This window comes from Capra hircus, chromosome 8 (assembly GCF_001704415.2).
Source record: "Capra hircus breed San Clemente chromosome 8, ASM170441v1, whole genome shotgun sequence".
Lineage (NCBI taxonomy): Eukaryota > Metazoa > Chordata > Mammalia > Artiodactyla > Bovidae > Capra > Capra hircus.
The window spans coordinates 28,439,428-28,458,414 of NC_030815.1; the positions used below are offsets into that span (position 1 = coordinate 28,439,428).

Below are 18,987 nucleotides of genomic sequence, written 5' to 3' on the forward strand. Positions count from 1 at the left end.
ATAAAATATTAATACTTTAATATAAACAAAAACACAACATAACCAAACTTATGGGAAGCAGTGACAGTACTGCTCACACAGAAATCTATAGCTTAAATGCCTACATTAAAAAAAGAAGCACAATCTCAAATCAATAATCCAAGCTTCTATCTGAGGAAAGTGGAAAAAGAAGAACAAACTAAACCCAAAGCAAACAAAAGGGAGGAAATAATAAAGATTTGAGCAGAGATAAATACAGTAGAACTGGACATGGAACAACAGACTGGTTCCAAATAGGAAAATGAGTACATCAAGGCTGTATATTGTCACTGTGCTTATTTAACTTATATGCAGAGTACATCATGAGAAACACTGGACTGGAAGAAACACAAGCTGGAATCAAGATTGCCAGGAGAAATATCAATAACCTCAGATACGCAGATGACACCACCCTTATGGCAGAAAGTGAAGAGGAACTAAAAAGCCTCTTGATGAAAGTGAAAGAGGAGAATGGAAAAGTTGGCTTAAAGCTCAACATTCAGAAAACGAAGATCATGGCATCTGGTCCCATTACTTCATGGGAAATAGATGGGGAAACAGTGGAAACAGTGTCAGACTTTATTTTTGGGGGCTCCAAAATCACTGCAGATGGTGACTGCAGCCATGAAATTAAAAGACACTTACTCCTTCGAAGAAAAGTGATGACCAACCTAGACAGCATATTGAAAAGCAGAGACATTACTTTGCCAACAAAGGTCCGTCTAATGAAGGCTATTGTTTTTCCAGAAGTCATGTATGGATGTGAGAGTTGGACTGTGAAGAAGGCTGAGTGCCAAAGAATTGATGCTTCTGAACTGTGGTGCTGCAGAACACTCTTGAGAGTCCCTTGGACTGCAAGGAGATCCAACCAGTCCATTCTGAAGGAGATCGGTCCTGGGTGTTCCTTGGAAGGAATGATGCTAAAGCTGAAAGTCCAGCACTTTGGCCACCTCATGCAGAGTTGACTCATTGGAAAAGACTCTGATGCTGGGAGGGATTGGGGGCAGGAGGAGAAGGGGACGAGAGAGGATGAGATGGCTGGATGGCATCACTGACTCGATGGACATGAGTCTGAGTGAACTCCAGGAGTTGGTGATGGACAGGGAGGCCTGGTGTGCTGTGATTCATGGGGTCACAAAGAGTTGGACACGACTGAGTGACTGAACTGAACTGACTGAAATACAGGAGAGAATAGAAAAATAATAGAGCAAATCAAGAAAATCAAATCAGTTCCTTGAAGAGATCAACAAAATTGACAAACCTTAACTAGACTCACCAAGAAAAGAAAGATTAATAAATTACTAAAATTAGGAATAAAAATAGAACATTACTGTTGACTTGGAGAAATAAACAATTCTAAGAAAATGAACTTTGTATCAATAAATTAGATAACCTAGATGAAAAAGACAAATTCCTAGAAACACATGACCTATCAAAACTGACTAAAAAAGAAAACTTGTATAGATCTACTACAAGGGAAAAGCAAGAGAATTCCAGAAAAACATCTACTTCTGCTTTATTGATTATGCAAGTCAAGAAGCAACAGTTAGAACTGGACATGGAACAACAGACTGGTTCAAAATTGGGAAAGGAATACGTCAAGGCTGTATATTGTCACCCCACTTATTTAACTTTTATCTCTAACCTCAGATATGCAGATAACACCACCCTTAGGGCAGAAAGTGAAGAGGAACTAAAGAGCGTCTTGAAAGTGAAAGAGGAGAGTAAAACAGCTGGCTTAAAACTCAAAATTCAAAAAATGAAGATCATGGCATCTGGTCCCATCACTCCATGGCAAATAGATGGGGAAACAATGGAAACAGAGACAGACTTTGTTTTCTTGGGCTCCAAGATCACTGCAGATGTGACTGCAGCCATGAAATTAAAAGATGCTTCCTCCTTGGAAGGAAAGTTATGACCAACCTAGACAGCATATTACAAAGAAGAGATATTACCTTGCCAACAAAGGTCCATCTAGTCAAAACTATGGTTTTTCCAGCAGTCACATACGCATGTGAGAGCTGGACTATAAAGAAAGCTGAGTGCTGAAGAATTGATGCTTTTGAACTGTGGTGTCGGAGAAGGTTCTTGAGAGTCCCTTGGACAGCAAGGAGATCCAACCAGTCAATCCTAAAGGAAATCAGTCCTGAATATTCATTGTAAGGACTAACGCTGAAGCTGAAACTCTAAAATTTTGGCCACCTGATGCGAAGAACTGACTCATTGGAAAAGACCCTGATGCTGGGAAAGATTGAAGGCAGGAGTAGAAGGGGACAACAGAGGATGAGATGGTTGGATGGCATCACTGACTCGATGGACATGCGTCTGAGCAAGCTCTGGGAGTTGGTGATGGACAGGGAAGCCTGGCGTGCTGTAGTCCTTGGGTTCACAGAGTTAGACACGACTGAGCGACTAAACTGAACTGATTACAAGGAAAGAGACTGAATCAGTAATCAAAAAACTTTCAACAAAGAATATCACCAGACCAGATAACTTTATGGGTAAATTCTGCCTAAAGTTTAAACAATTAACATCAAACTTTTCCAAACTCTTCCAAAAAATTGAAGTGGAGAGGCTATGTCTTAACTCATTCTATGACGCCAGTATTACACTGAAACCAAAGTCAGACAATGATATCATGGAAAAACTACAGACCAATATTCCTTACAATCACAGATGCAAAAATCCTCAAAAAATGCTAGGAAGCCAAATGCAGCAGTATAGTCAAATGATTATACTCTACATAATGAAGTGGCATTTACACCAGAAATGCAAAGGTGGTTTAGCATATGTATTATAGTACACAACATTAATAGAATGAAGGTTGCAAGTAAAAAAAGATTATCTACTTGGAGGCAGAAAGAGCCTTTTACAACACTCTTTCATGATAAGAAAACTTCAAAAAACTAGGAGCAGAAAAAAGTTTCCCCACTCTCATGCAGGACATCTATGAAAAAACAGATATAACATCGTATTAATGATGCAAAACCGAAAGCTTTCCCTGTAAGATCAGGAATAACACACAAGGAGGCCTGTTGTCATCATACTATCTTATGGCTAGGACTGCAAGTTCTAGCCAGACAATTAGATTTAAAAAAAGAAAGAAAGGAAAGGAGTGGGGAGGAAAGGAAAAGAAGAAAGGAAGAAAGAACACCCAAATTAGAAAGAAGTAAGTAAAACTATCTTTTATTTATAGAAATCATAATCTTATATATAGAAAATCCTAAAGAATCCACACAAAAAATTATTTGAGCTAATAAATTCAGCAAAGTTGCAGTATACGAGACCAATACACAAAATCAGCTATATTTCCATATGCTAGCACTTAAGAACCAAGAAATGAAATTTAAAAATAATTTCATTTACAACAGCATTTCAATGGATAAAATAATGAGGAATAAATTCAAACAAGGGGCAAAACTTGTACACTGAAAACTATAAAACATTGTTGAAAGAAATTAGAGATTTAAATAAACAGGAAAATATCTCATGTCATGAATTGCAAGACTTAAGACAGCAATTCTCCCCAAATTTAGTCTAGTAAATCTAATGGAATCACTATTAAAACTCCAACTGTCTTCTTCAGGCTGGATGGGGTAGAGGAGGCAGTTTGGGGGAGAACGGATGCATGTATATGTATGGCTGGGTACTTTCACTGTTCACCTGAAACTATCACAAAATTGTTCATCAGTTATACCTCAATACAAAATTTAAAAGTTTAAATTTTTTTTTAACTGAAAAATGATCCTGAAATTCATATGGACTTACATGGCACCCTGAAAAGTCAAATCAGTCGAGAAAATAACAAAGTTGGAAAACTTACATTTCTAGATTTCAAAATTTACTACAAATCTACAGTGATCAAAACAGCATGGCTGTGATATAAAGATGAGTATACATATCAATGGAATAGAATTGAGATTCCAGAATAAACTTATTCAACCGTTGTAAAATGATTGTCACAAAGAGTACTAAGATTACTGAATGGTGGGAAAGAACAGTCTTTTTATACATGGGGTGCTGGGATAATTGGACACCCATGGAAAAAAATGAAGCTGGATCCCTACATCATACCATATATAAAAATTAACTCAGTATGGCACAAAGACCTAAATATAAGTTAAGAGTATAAAACTCTTTGACGTAAACTTGGGGGAAAATCTTCACAACCTTGGAAATGGCAATGCATTCGTAGATATGAGCCCAAACACGCCCAACAAAAGAAAAAACTGGACTTCATCAAAGTTAAAAACCTTTGTTCATCAAAGGACACTGACAAAAGAGTCAAAAGACAGTCGCAGAGTAGGATAAGGGGGTATAGGAGTGACTGCTTAATGGTACTGGGTTTCTTTTGGGGATGATAAAAATACTCTGGAGTGAGATACTTATGATTGTTGAATAGCATTGTCAATATATTGAAAGCCACTGAACTGTACATTTTTAAATGGTTTATATAGTGATTTCTTTTAACGTTCAATAGTTATGGTTTTTCCAAAATACAAAAAGTAGTTCAAAATTCAACTAAACAGAAAAGTGTGTGCATTAAAAAATGCACCTCATGAAAAATTTTAATAATTTTGTATATCTTTGTCCTAATTTTCTTAACCCCAATAACTCAATAAAAAGTTCGCTTCTGGTCTACATTTAAAACAGTCATAAATTAAATATATTTAAATTCAATTAAAATAAAAATTTCTATTTCTTTGAAAAAATATATGCTTTTAAATAAGAATGACGGGCCTTCTTTTTTTAATACTGGTATCAGTCCCAAATAGGGTTTAAAAATAATAAACAGTCAACTGCTGTGTGTAATAGTTTTAGGATTCGAAAAGTTAAATGTATCAAATTTAAAAATGAACAAATACCATAAAATAATAGCTTCTCCTAAAAACAGTTATGTTTAGTTTAAGTTATTTAAAGTACAAGAAAATAATTTCTACATGAAAGTTCTTTTTATTTGATTCTTATGTTAGGAGTTAGTATTAAAATTCAATTCAGCAGGTTAAAAATTATTTTTATTCCAGAAAACTTGGTGCATACCTTGAAAACATTTGTGCTTAAAAAATCTGAATAGCTACATTATTTGACTATGTACAGTAAACTGTGTCAAAGAGCTTGGATGTAACCACAATCATTTTTACCGCACAATGGGATAGCCCACACCCTCCTTCTGTACTACTCTTAGTTTCCCCAAGAAATAAAATGCACTAGACAGTCCACAGTGGCCAGAAAAATAAACCTGCAAGCTCTGGCTTGAAGACAGATGGGCTGTACTTCCCTGAGAACTTCAGAGAGGACCCACTGGGTCTCTTCCTTATCACCCATTTGTTCTCACCCACACTTTGTAGAAAAGAGAATTAGTCCAATAATCAATTAGCCTAAAATTTCATGTCAAGCTTGAAGTGAAGTCACTCAGTCATGTCCGACTCTTTGCGACCCCATGGACTGTAGCCTACCAAGCTTCTCCGTCCATGGGATTTTCCAGGCAAGAATACTGGAGTGGGTTACCATTTCCTTTTCCAGAGGATCTTCCCGACCCAGGGATCGAACCCAGGTCTCCCGCATTGGAGGCAGACACTTTAACCTCTGAGCCACCAGTCAAGCTTGAAAAGTAACTATAATTTTAAAATCACTATACATATAGAAATTTGCAAAATAACTATTACATCTAAAGGGGGGAAAAGCCATACAGCAAAAGTAAAACTACAGTGGTTGTAGGCCAATTCCACAGACATCTTTCTATCTATATGATGTTAAAATCAAAAGAACTGCAAATGAAGAACTCTATGATTATAACTGTCCTGTGGCAATCAGTCTTTATCATACTTAAAAGATATATTTCGCCATTCTCACAACAAAAGGGTAAGGTATGACATTTAGATGATGATGGGTTTTGTCTGGTGTCAAAGTCCACACTCAAGACAGCTGCTATCCAACATTATTTTCCTCTGTCTGAGGAGACGACAAACAATTGGGTTTCAAAGGCAATATTAACTGGTATAAAGGTATGCCATGCACACGACATAATTTATTTTTCCTATCCAAAGTCTCAACATACACTGAAAAAAAAAATCTAACCAAAATGTCGTTTTTCCTACAAACCTAAATTTCAGATTTCTAGCATATTTGAACTTGATGTGATCATATTTAAACTACACTGACAGGCTAAATATTTTAAATGGGAAGGAGGAGAATTCACAGTTTCAAATATGACTTAAAAATAACACTCAGAAATAAAAAAAATCAGTTTTTTTTTTTCAGAATGCTTTTGGTGAGTCACTTTTAGCTAGTCACTTAAAACATCAAAGAATACAGATGCCTAGTGCTTTTAAGATGTTAAAATATATTAAATATTAGTTTGTCCGTCTAATTAAGGCTATGGTTTTTCCAGTGGTCATGTATGGATGTGAGAGTTGGACTGTGAAGAAAGCTGAGCACCGAAGAACTGATGCTTTTGAACTATGGTGTTGGTGAAGACTCTTGAGAGTCCCTTGGACTGCAAGGAGATCCAACCAGTCCATTCTGAAGGAGATCAGCCCTGGGATTTCTTTGGAAGGACTGATGCTAAAGCTGAAGCTCCAGCACTTTGGCCACCTCATGCGAAGAGTTGGCTCATTGGAAAAGACTCTGATGCTGGGAGGCATTGGGGGCAGGAGGAGAAGGGGACGACCGAGGATGAGATGGCTGGATGGCATCACCGACTCGATGGACGTGAATCTGAGTAAACTCTGGGAGTTGGTGATGGACAGGGAGGCCTGGCGTGCTGCAATTCATGGGGTCGCAAAGAGTCAGACACGACTGAGTGACTGAACTGAACTGAATGTTATTTATTATCTCCTTACAGGATTAGTTTTTAGGAGATTTAAGTGATTTAAAACTGTATTATATAAAAAAATTTGACTCAAAAATTATTCTAAATATGATTCATCCATAAACTCTATATATCTTAAAAGTACTCGGTACTTATATCTCTAACAAATTACCTGTTAAACAATAACAGAAATACAAAAATAATGTTTCTCTACTTTTAAATAAGGGGTTTGCCTGGTGGCTCAGTGGTAAAGTGCTTGCTTACCAAGAAGATAAATTACAGCTTGGAAAATATCATTGCCTAGGTTAAGGTAGATGAGTACTACCAAATACAATATATGATGTCTCTCTGTATATATATAAGTATATGTATATAGGATAGTAGGTTTAAGAGTGCTGAGAGGGATAATGTGCTAAGTCACTTCAGTCATGTCCGACTCTTGGCAGCCCCATGGACTATATAGCTCACCAGGCTCCTCTGTCCGTGGAATTTCCCAGTCAAGACTACTGGAGAGGTTGCCATTTCCTCCTCCAGGGGCTCTTCCTGACTCAGGGATCAAACTGGTGTTTCTTACATCTCCTGTACTGGCACGCAGGTTCTCTACCACTAGCACCACTTGGGACAGTGTGTTCAAACATTTTATCATTATGAGACATGATGATATCTTAATCACCTCTAGTTCAGTGAGCAAAGACCACAAACAACTCAAGTGCAATTATACTAGTTTGGAGAAACCACTATTTTCATAGTTTTACATACATAAAGTGAATTCTGAAAAATGTTATGCAATATAGCATTGTCCAATACAAATTTTCAGTCATTTGAAAGGATCCTTTTGTTAACTTATTTTTAAAGAAAGCTACAAAATGAATCAAAGTACTTTGTAGTTAATATTGATAAAATTAGTGACCAGGAGAACTGTATCATAATACAAGCTGAACAATATTGAAGAAAAATTATAGTACCTTATGAAGCATATTTTCCACTGTTCTCATATGATTAGCAACACATTCTTTGTCTCTAGAAACAAAATAAAGATTAACTATTAGTAAAACCCAAACCCTACTGTAACTGTCATTCATTTTAGTGTTAAGTCACTGTTACTGAAAAATAAGGGTTGGTTTTCATTGTACTCCTCTAAAAGTGTAAAACCTAACCATATTTACTAGTATATTTTCACATTTAACTCTTATTTTCAGTTATATTGCCTGCTGTAAATTAGAGGTGAGAAAAACCTTATGAATATCTTCAAAGTTAAAAAAAGAGTGAAAAAAAGAAAGAAAAAAGAAATCATGATTACATAATTGATATACAATGTGTTGAAAAGGTTAAACTTGCATTCTTTTAGCTTTAATGAAAAAGACTTTAGAAATATTAGTGGTGGATATAAATGGCCATACTATGCACAATAATATTTTCTCTTTGACAGGTTTTTTGTGCTATAATAATTACACAAAAACCCTTAATGGCCTTGACTAGAAATATCCAAATTTACTATTCTCTTCTCTAGCCCTGTATATTGAATTTAGCTTTTATGATGAAATTAACAGTTTAGATGGAAATGCTGAAGACAAAATTTTAATGGTGAATTACAAATTAAAAACTATAAATAATGTATTAGTTCTCCAAATTTCAAATTAGCTTTTTTAGTGTTATTAAGAATATGTGCCCATGGTGACAGATCTCAGACACAACAAATTCCTGAATTACCAGTAGTATTGTGAAGATGCAATGTGAATCTAGAGGTTTTGTAATCTTGTTTTCATTAATCTTAGAATTTTCAATGCTGTAAGACATACTAAAAATTACCTATGCTAAGATTCTCATTTGACATGAGAAAACCAACTGAAAAATGACAGCAAAAAACTGATTCAGTCAGACTTATATTTTTAAAAAATGACAATTACATATACCCAATATGGTAGCACAGTGTTATAGAGCTTTACAATTATTCAAATATGTATTGGTGGGTATTCAAACATGCCAATATTGTGGCACTGCGTAAACTCATGTTTTTCATTATGTGTGAGTAATATCCCAAGCCAACTGACAAAGCTGTGGATATCCTAGGATTGCAAACTGCTTGTTTTGTGATTTAGTTTATAGACTACATTCATATTTTCATGTTATGCTTAGGACAGAGTTTGTCTCCAAATATTTTTAAGTTGTATTTATATATTTGTAAATACACACACACACACACACACACACATATGTATACATGTGTGTTGCATACTTGCAAGTACAGGAATCAAGAGCTCCAAATTTAGAAACAGTGAGTGTATTAAAATTAGATGTTTCTTTAATCCATAAATAGATTTTCTTTAAGTCATGCAGTTTGTAAAAAGGGTTGTCTTAAAGTACTCCATGAAATTTGATGCGGGGAACAAATAAAAATACCCAAGAGAACTGTTCAGTTTGAACTTCACAGTGTATGTCAACTTGATTACCTGGTAAAACGAAAAACACTCCTATCACATTTACATAGTTGCCCACTCTGAAAACTGCCTATTTTTCTCTACTGAACATATTTGAATATAAAGCCATAAAATTAAAATAATTTTCCATGATCAGCATGCTTTTATTGCACTTAAAAATGCTATAATACACATGTTGATTATATACTAACATTTCTTTATGAAAATATGACCTACAATATTAGAATATTATAATATATGCAGAAGCAAATTTGGAAGGCAATTGGACAGAAAGAGTTGAGAAATATATGATACGGAAACTATTCAAAACTTTAGAATAAACTGTCTTATAGATTAAGAGTCATATGTTAATGAAAACCTGGTTTTAAACAAGTTAACACTACAACAGAGCCTAAAATACACAACATCAGCGGTTATATAGAAACTTATTCTTTTCTAAGATTTCTCAATAAAATATACATTTAGTATGTTGAGTTAAGAGTTTTCTCTTTTTGAGGATGTATCAGAGAATTTCAAAGAGAGACAGCTGTACTTTTGTTTTCTAACACTGTATTATCCAGGGCTAAAACCCAGAGCATGAAAGTAAGAATTGATCTTTTGTCTGTTTTAAGTGATCTCCCCAAGGTCCAAATGCTCACTTGGCTGCCATGCGGAGGGCACTCTCTGCATCGTGGATGTTCTCCTCCAGTCGACGCTTGTCCTGCTCCAGCTGGGTAAGATGTCTATTGAGCTGACGCAGAGATTGATCTTTTCTTCTCAGCTCCATCTTTGCCTCGGAGAGACTCTGCAAGCAGACAGAAAACAGAGTTACTTGTCAGCCCCGATAATTAACTTCAATTTATGCCATAGGCTATTAAACAAAGAAGGATACAGACTGACTGAGAAGTAGACCTGGGTCATTATACATCAAGGTTTAACAAATTTTTGGCAAAAATTTTACATACGTGCTAAACAGAAATGATAGAAGTGAGAAGATTCTGAAAAATGTTTAGCTGCAAAATACAACCCTATTTCTTTTTTAAATACTGTAAGGAGAACACATTCTTTTTTTTGGTAAAAATATCTGATTATTAAAAACCTCAGGTTACATTTTCCTTTAATGACGAAAAATAAAGATCTCAATGGAAAGCACACACAAAATTTAGAATCTGTGCAAGAACTATCATATGGCTAAAGTGTGTGTGTGACTGAGAGGAAGGTGGGTTAGGATACCAATAAAAGAATGGGAACCCAAGATTTAAAAGCATCACTGCTATCTTTATAAATATATCTGTAACAGATTGCTATATACATCTCGGTGAAAAAACAAACTGGACTCCAAAATAAAATTCACTTGTTTCCCATTAAAAAACCTCTCGTATCAGAGATAACACAAACTTGATCAACATTTCAACAGAGTTATAAATAATACTTGAATTTGTTATTACAAAAACAGTCCATAAATATTTCCCTACTCAGAGAAGTATAAAATTTGTTGATTGATGTTTGTTTTGCTATGTGCTTTAATCTGAAATATTCACTTAGCACAAGTTTCAAGATACAAGAGTACAACTTCATCTTGGAACTAAGGCTAAAGATTTTAGAAACTTGTAAGTTAAAGGATCATTTTCTTATTTTAAATTCTAGGATGTAAAATAATATAGGGATCAAAGGATCTCTTAGCACTGAAAATCTGCTCATTCCTCTGCCTATGAAATTTCTAGAATATGAGTTTATCAACCAATTTTTCAATTAAGTTTGTTGGACACTGAGCTATATAATTGATTGTATACACATATTTTTGCTTTTTTCTAAGAGTTTAGCCACACATTAACATTCACAACCATTCTTCAAATACCCAGTGAAGAACAACCAAAATGCAGTGATTTCATGTTTAAAACTCTTCTAATAGTATTATTTTAAAGCACTCGCAATAAAATAAAAAACTCAAACTGCCTGCATGGGGCTAAAACAATTAATTCACTCTATAAACACTGTGAATTGAAAGCAAAACCAATAAGGTATTTTTAAAAGCTACAAAAAACTTTCTAATTCAGTATTTTACTTTTCAAACTGTCAAGCTGCATGCTGTCAGACAAATACAAGTCAAAAACTAAAAATAAGCAAACTATGATTACTTTTTAGACATTATGTTTTATTTAAAATCTTGAGTAGTAACAGATCTTCAAGAATATCCCACTTTGGAAGTAGTCACTGATTCAAGCCAACTTTAAAAAGACAACAAAAAAGAAATTTGAAAAGCCGTGCTAAACCTACTTAGTCTGTGCCAATGTTAAGACATCTAAAGGCACTGAAGTATCATGAGATTTCTTTCTTTAAAAAAAATAAAACCCACTTGAGTCCTTTTAAAGTCAATATCTCTGACATCTTTCAGGTAATAAAAAATGCTATTTTTCAGATATGAAGATAAAATTAATGATCCACCACCAGTTACACATAAAGCTTGAGTTCTTTTTCCAACAGAAATAATACAATGTGCCAATCCATTCAAATTCTCTTGCTCAGTAATTCTTATGACTAGAGGTGTATATTTGTGAGGGACGTTCAGGATATTGATTCCAGTCTTGTCCAGAGTGAAGCTCACTGGTCCAATCTAAGGGAACCCATGACCTTAAAATCACTATAAAACCACACTTGACTTTTCAGCAATTCTATGATACCCTTCCAAAGAAGATATAACTCATGGAATTAGAATCTCCACTGTATATCTAAATCTACCAGCTTCCATCAGCTTTCATCTCCTTCTCTCAGGAGCAAGGTCAGGGAGCCACCAAAGTCTCCTAAAGCTCACACTGTGTCAGAGGTACAGCTGAATAGTTTACTCTAAGACTAAACCTACAGACAACAAACAAAAAAATGGCAGAAATAAAGTGGTATGAATCATACTTCTTTAGTGTAAAAATGAAGAGATAATGGTTTTTGAAAAAAGAATAATCATTTATATAACTTATGGACACAGAAGTCTCATTTTTAAGAGCTGAGGAACATCACAATGCAGTAATATGTCTTTTTACTGATATCCACATTATTGTCTTTGATGGCAAAAGTAGAATCCTTAAAAACCCTAACACTGAGCTTTTAAAAAAGAAAAACATATGTATATGTGTGCATATATATATATGACATACACATATGTATGTACACCATTTATAAAATATATTATAGATACATATGAAGTTTGAAGTTCAGCTTTTCTTTATTCCTGTTCAGATTTATCTAATTAAAACCCATGATAAACTTCACAGACTCTAATATTTCCAACCGAAGGACTCAAACCAAGAAGGTGTGCCTCTGGGCAGCAAGGCAACAATGATAAGCAGCAGGTTAGCCACTAATTTCTCTACCGGGTAGATTGTGAAAGTGTGATGTTCTGATATCCAAGAAACTGTTCAGGAGAGAATAGGATAAATCAAGTTTAATAACTCTGCTCCTAATTGTTCCCCCAATGCTCAACTCTAATTACTTGGAGAACTCTCCTGACTGTCACCTGATATTAAGTTGTTGGAGGCTGAGCCTGGAACAGCAAGATAATCAATAAACATTTAGTGGGGAGAAGAATGAAGATCCTGTTAAGCAGTGGGAACCTGCAGCACCCAAAGCCCTTCTGCTCATGAGAAAACCTATGGGACAACCATCGTGATTGCAAAGCAATAATCCAAAGCACTGTTTTTAGGCCTTGAGGCCTTTAGGCAACAGTACATTTGAGGAAAAGAGGTTAACACGGTCACCCTAATTACAGCCCACTTTCACATACTTCATATATAAGCGAAGACAAGCCAATTAGGTAGAAAGGAAGATAAGGGAAGTTTTATTTGTATACTAATTAAACCCCTGATGAAATTAAAGGAAAAACATACAGCTCTGTAATTGTGTCTGAGAAAGGTCACTTCAGGTTCAGTTATCAGAACAGCACAGCCTTGAGATATTTCACTTAATCCACAATACAGCCCTCATTTTGTACTCAGGTCTTAATATTTACCAAAAAAAAAAAAAAAAGAAAAATTCAAAGCCTGATACTGCATTTATCATTAAACTATGTTGTGAACAATTTTAGCTATTAGAAAGTTAATGCTAAATATGACAAAAGTTTAAAGGGAAAAATATCACCTAGATAAGAACCAATGCCACAATATTATTTATCAAACATTCTGAGTTTTCACTTTAAATCCAAAGTGTTTTAAAGCAACTATTTACAACAAAATCCCAAGCTGACTGTATTTTAGAAGCTATTCTGCAAGATATTTATTGTATTTCTTTTAAGATAATGATGTCATTGCTCACGTATACCTCTCATAGTTCAGAGGGAAAAGCCAATGCTTTCACTAAAATTCTATTATAAGATATTTTTACATCTAGTTATTCTCCTAAGATGGTCATGAAAAGCAATGTATCACTAATGAAAGATGGCAGGTTAAGTATGGATACCAACGAAGTAGTTAAGTACAGAGAAAGCTGAGGGGTAGAATACAGGAGAGATGTGAATATTAAAATACTGACATGTTTTTTAAATGTCTGTTTTCTTTCTACAGTTTCTGAAGTTTCTATAATCGAAGTGTTACCACTTTGATTATACTACTGAATAAGAACACAAATCATTTTCTTCAGTCATACATAATTTCATACTTCTAAAGTTCTAAACATTTATTACACTTAACAATTTTTTAAGAATTAATTGTGAATATAAATTGAAATCCTATTACTTTGCACCTATGAAAACATTTTATACAGTGGAATGTTTAATAACATCTTTATTGAGATATAATTCACAAGCCACATAATTCACACTTTTAAAGTGCAAAATTAGGTGGGTTTTATTATATTAACAAAGTTGTGCAACCATCACCAATGGAGGTCTTTTTTGAAAAGACGTTCTTTAAAAAAAAAAACTTATCAAAACAATAGGGCAACCTAAATATAGTATATCTCATTACCTCACAGCTAGCTCTAATTTTAAATGACACAAGATATACAGTGTTTAAATTTTGTTCACTAACAGTTTCAAAAGTATAAAATTTATAACATGAATTCCCTGAATTAGAATACTTGATTAATAAATGTACAAAAGTTTACAAATGTACAAAACTTTTAGTACAAAAGTTAGTTACCTGAAAGAATGTACAAAAATCTCCAACTATTATTCCTGGATGTTAAGGGAATCATCTAACATAGCTCTTTCTCATAAGTACACTAGTGTACCGCCTTAGACCATTACGCCAGCTATGAAGACCAAGCCCCAGGAGATTTCACTTTCATAGATTTTCTTTTGTCTAATGGGAAATATCTATGGATCCACATTTCTACAGACTAAAAGCTAATGGCTTTTTCAATTTGGTAGAAAAGTTAGTCATACAAAATGTAAGACCAGACAACAATACAAGTGTTAAAAAAAAAAACAAAGCTACATTTCCTAGGTTAAGAAAAGAACATCTGTAACATTTTTTTCCAAAATTGTACTACTGTCTCACTGTAATTTTGGAATAAACATTCCTAGATTGTGATGAGTTAGGCAAAACATCTCAAGGCATTAAAACTCATGTTGGAAAAAGAAACAGCAATGTCTTTTGCCCTCCCATTATAATATGACCACAAGAAAATCATATTAACCAAGAATTAGTTAGCTGTTGGGTGAGTCAAACTACGCAGACTGCCACAAAAAGTATAAATTTAAAATGATACAACCACCAGATTTATAATTGGGTACACAAGTTAGGGATGAAACTAAAGAATGACATATTTTATAATAAAGCTTGAAAATCTGTGAGATAAGCAACTAGAAAATCTACAATAAATGCATAATAGTAAAAGATGTTCATATGTACTAAAATTAATATATGAATAAATTTTAGTTTTGGCATTCTACATTTATATGGATAATTTGTGTTAAAAGTTCTGTAATTTTAAGTTATCTTCTTAAGGACATTATCTTCTATTATTTTTTAATAATAGACTGATGCAAAACATAGGTGACGTTAATAAACCAAAGCTAAAGATCAAATAAATTACCCACTTTGGGAACTAATAAATAATAGCCCTTATTAGAACTCACATGTCCAGTAAGACACAGATGCGAAAGTGTCCTATAAACTGTAGAAGGCTACATAAATTTAATATGCATAATTAATGTAACACTTAGACTTCTACACAGTGTTATTACACAGTCTTCTTTAAATCTCTATACAGCAACTTACGAGTTTCTATTTTAATTTTCCATCATCCTTTACACATAAGCATTATATAAACATTCATAAATTGTTTAAAGTATTTCTATCACACTTGAAAAAGGTAAAATAACATTAACAAAAAGGTGTAAAAAAGTCACTTTAATAGAGGACCACATGGTAGATGCGTTTCAAAAGATGGAGCAGACAAGCAATGAAAATTCACCTTCAAAATTTCAAAGTATGCTATAACGTTTTGCTGTATGCTTTATGATTATTGGCACCACATTTCCACATGTTCCTTTGAAAACATCCTCCTAAATTCCATCAGTATAAAGGGAAAAAAGTTAATCCTGTCCAGTAAACTCACTGAAAATGATCAGTAGTAAAATATAGTGGAAAGGAAGAGAACCTCATAGAAGTGTTCCAAACATATTTAACACCATTTGTTCCACGCCTCACACAGTATTACAAAACTCTGGTAGACTAAGTGGGCTAGATAGTAATGAGGTATACTGGGAGAGAAATTGTTAAAAGACACTTTAAATGACAAAAAAATAAAAAGAGGAGGATAATAAAGAGAATTACGAGAACCCTCTCAACTAGAAAATACACTCAGAAAAGTACAGACAAGAGCCAGCTAGATTTACTGTGACACATGGCATGTAAGCAGTAATGTGGCAGCAATGTTTTCTCAGAATATAAAACAAACCGCACTTGGCTGCACTATAGACCTTAGGAGACAGAAGCTAGCTGCAGGTGACAACCACCATGATGCTGCTCTAATAAAACCAACTCTTACGCGACCTCTGTGTTGTCTCAGTGAATAGCTAATAAATAAAGGGATGGAATACAATAAGTCCTTCTGTTAGATTTTATCAGCTACGGACTGCTCAGCAGGTTCTAAAAACTTCACCCAGTTGACAGTCCTTAGTTACGTGGAGGTCCAAAAATTTGCAGAATTCCCCAGCAATATTTTAAATGAGTCAAGCTATGAATTAGGTTGCAGGAAAATATCATTTAGAAATTAAATACTGCTTTTAAATCATTTGAGAATTACCTAAAACAACTGTCTACTAAGAACTGAGAAATATGAATAATTTATAAGGAGCTTCATATGGTTGGATTTCTGACACTTAAAAAGAACTTACTGTCAGAAGAATTTTTCAATTTTAAGAATTCATTTTGTGACGTAATTGAATAGGACAGATAAATCCTATACAATAATTAAAATATCTTCATATTAATACTTTTATTGTACTATAAAATTTAAATTACTATCTTGATTTGCTGAATATGTTTTATATTAAATAATATTAATAAAAGTAAATCCAATATCAGCTGAGTAAGAGAATGTGAAGATCAAGTTTAAATTAGAAAAATAAACTTAGGTTCTTTTACATTTAAATGTAGATAAAACAAAGTCTGAGTTTTTTTCTTAAGAAAATTTATTCACTGGGTGAATTTTTTGTATGAAATTTCACCACTGATTTCTATCTTCATTTTAGAGATATATTCACAGGGGGAAATTCTGAACTACAAACCTTTCCTACATTTCCTGATCTGAGCATTCCACCTTTGTACGAAGGCACTAGGTCTGTTCTTGAACCATGCCTATCATATTCGTTGTTGTCGTGAAGTCGTGTCCGACTCTTTGTGACCCCACGGACTGTAGCTCACCAGGCTCCTCCATCCATGGAATTTTCTAGGCAAGAGTACTGGAGTGGGTTGCCATTTCCTTCCCCATGCCTATCATATTACAAGTGTGCAATAAATGTCTGCTATTTTAACTTAGTTCACCCAAATCCTAAGGGAAAAAACAGCTAGAGTGACAACTGAAACATATTATCATTATCACACAAGCATTTTATAGTTATATTAACTCAATTGATTCTTCATAGTCCAGTGAGATAGATCGCTTTATCCCTTCTATTTTACATACAAGGAAAGTAAGAATCAGAAAAGTTAAGCAATGTTCCCAAGATCATGTAACTACTAGCTGGATTTACACCAAAATGTGAGCCCAAGTCTTCTAAATCTAAACCCTTACTCTTTTTTTCAGTTGAGGTAACACTGCTTTATAACTCGTATGTTCCATGTACACAATATTTTATGAAGATGTCCATATACACTACAGCATGCTCACGACCCAAAGTTTTGTTTCCATCCTTTACCATGCAGTTGACTCCCTTTACCCATCTCATCCTCTCCCACTTCCCTTCCCCTGTCATAACTAGTGCTGTGTTCTCTGCATCTATGTGTCTAAAATCCTATTTTTTATCCTGCACCACAATATTAGTAACCATCTCTCCAGATTTTGCATAAAAATCCACTAACTGGGAATTCCCCATGGAAGGAGAAAACTAGTATTTCTTGGTAAGGTCAGTAAGGCATTTCAATCTATTTAAATGGCTGCTTTCTATTTACATTGAAGCAAATTCCAAAAAGGGCATTAGTGTTCTACAGTGGCACTGCTTCAACATCAAAAATCCAAGTATGCACAATTCAAGGTCCCCTCTGAGAAAGTGAGATCACTGTCATCACTTATGTACTAATGAAGTAAGAAATAAATATTTGCAAAGTAAGGATAAATTATGCAGCATGTCAATGCAGCACAGAATTTTATATAATTCAAAACCACACTGGGCTGTTGCTTTTTTATTTTCACCTTTTAAAAAGAAAAGGACTACCTCTGTCGCTTTCCTTGACAAGTTGGCATCAGCGACGAACTTTCCCTGCAGATTTTGAAGTTTGGTTAACTAGCACATAGCTCAACTTTTAAAATAGTTATTAAAGGAACTCTACTCTCACAACAGTACACCAAGCTCTATAATCTCAGTACTTGTATCTAAATCTCCTGTTAAGGAGATTTTAATTCCTCTGTAAAAAGTCATCTATGCATCTAATTTAATCTAAATACCACCCTTAACGCACTGTTACCATACAGACTACATTATCCTACTACAGTAACAGAAGAAGTAGTAATTAAGACTGAACTTTGCTAATCTAAGATATGAAAGTAGAGTTGTATTTGACTTAAAACCATCCCATTATATTACTCTGAAAGGGAGAGGGGAGAGAAGATGGGGGAAAGGAACAGAACTGAGAGATGGAGAGCAGCAATTCACTACCACAGTTCTGATGCTGTGCCAGGTCACAAACATTTATTCACAGCAAACCTGTAATAAGAAGATATTTTCTCTATCTATTAATTTACATTTCATACTGCTGGTTTTGAACTCTGACTCGGTGTAATGCAGGCGCCTTACTTCAACTCTGTGCCTCAGTTTCCCCATTTGCAAAACAGGAATAATAGGAAAATTTACTTCATAGACTTGTATTATATTCATTCATGTGAATAAAGCCAATGGCAACTATAGTAAAACCTGCTGTTTCACCTGGTTGCCCTCACTGCTCAAATATCTCTATTACTGCAAACACTCTAACTAGGAGGTAAAAGTGAGAGGGGTTCCCCTGTATAAAAAAATGTACCTTCATCAAATTTGGCCCTCGAACATAAAACAACCTCTTCATCTGGTGTCTAACTGAAGAAATGGTAACA

General features: G+C 34.3%; 1 protein-coding gene across 1 annotated transcript in view; it reads right to left on the reverse strand.

The window, feature by feature from the left end:
- Positions 1-18,987, reverse strand: part of CCDC171 (coiled-coil domain containing 171) — a 351,122-nt gene that overhangs the window by 123,915 nt on the left and 208,220 nt on the right. The window contains exons 22-23 of the mRNA XM_005683650.3: positions 9,906-10,051; positions 7,795-7,849 (exon numbers count right to left, since the gene is read on the reverse strand). Of these exons, the coding sequence (XP_005683707.1) occupies positions 7,795-7,849; positions 9,906-10,051 (201 nt within the window). The remainder of the gene's footprint in view (positions 1-7,794; positions 7,850-9,905; positions 10,052-18,987) is intronic.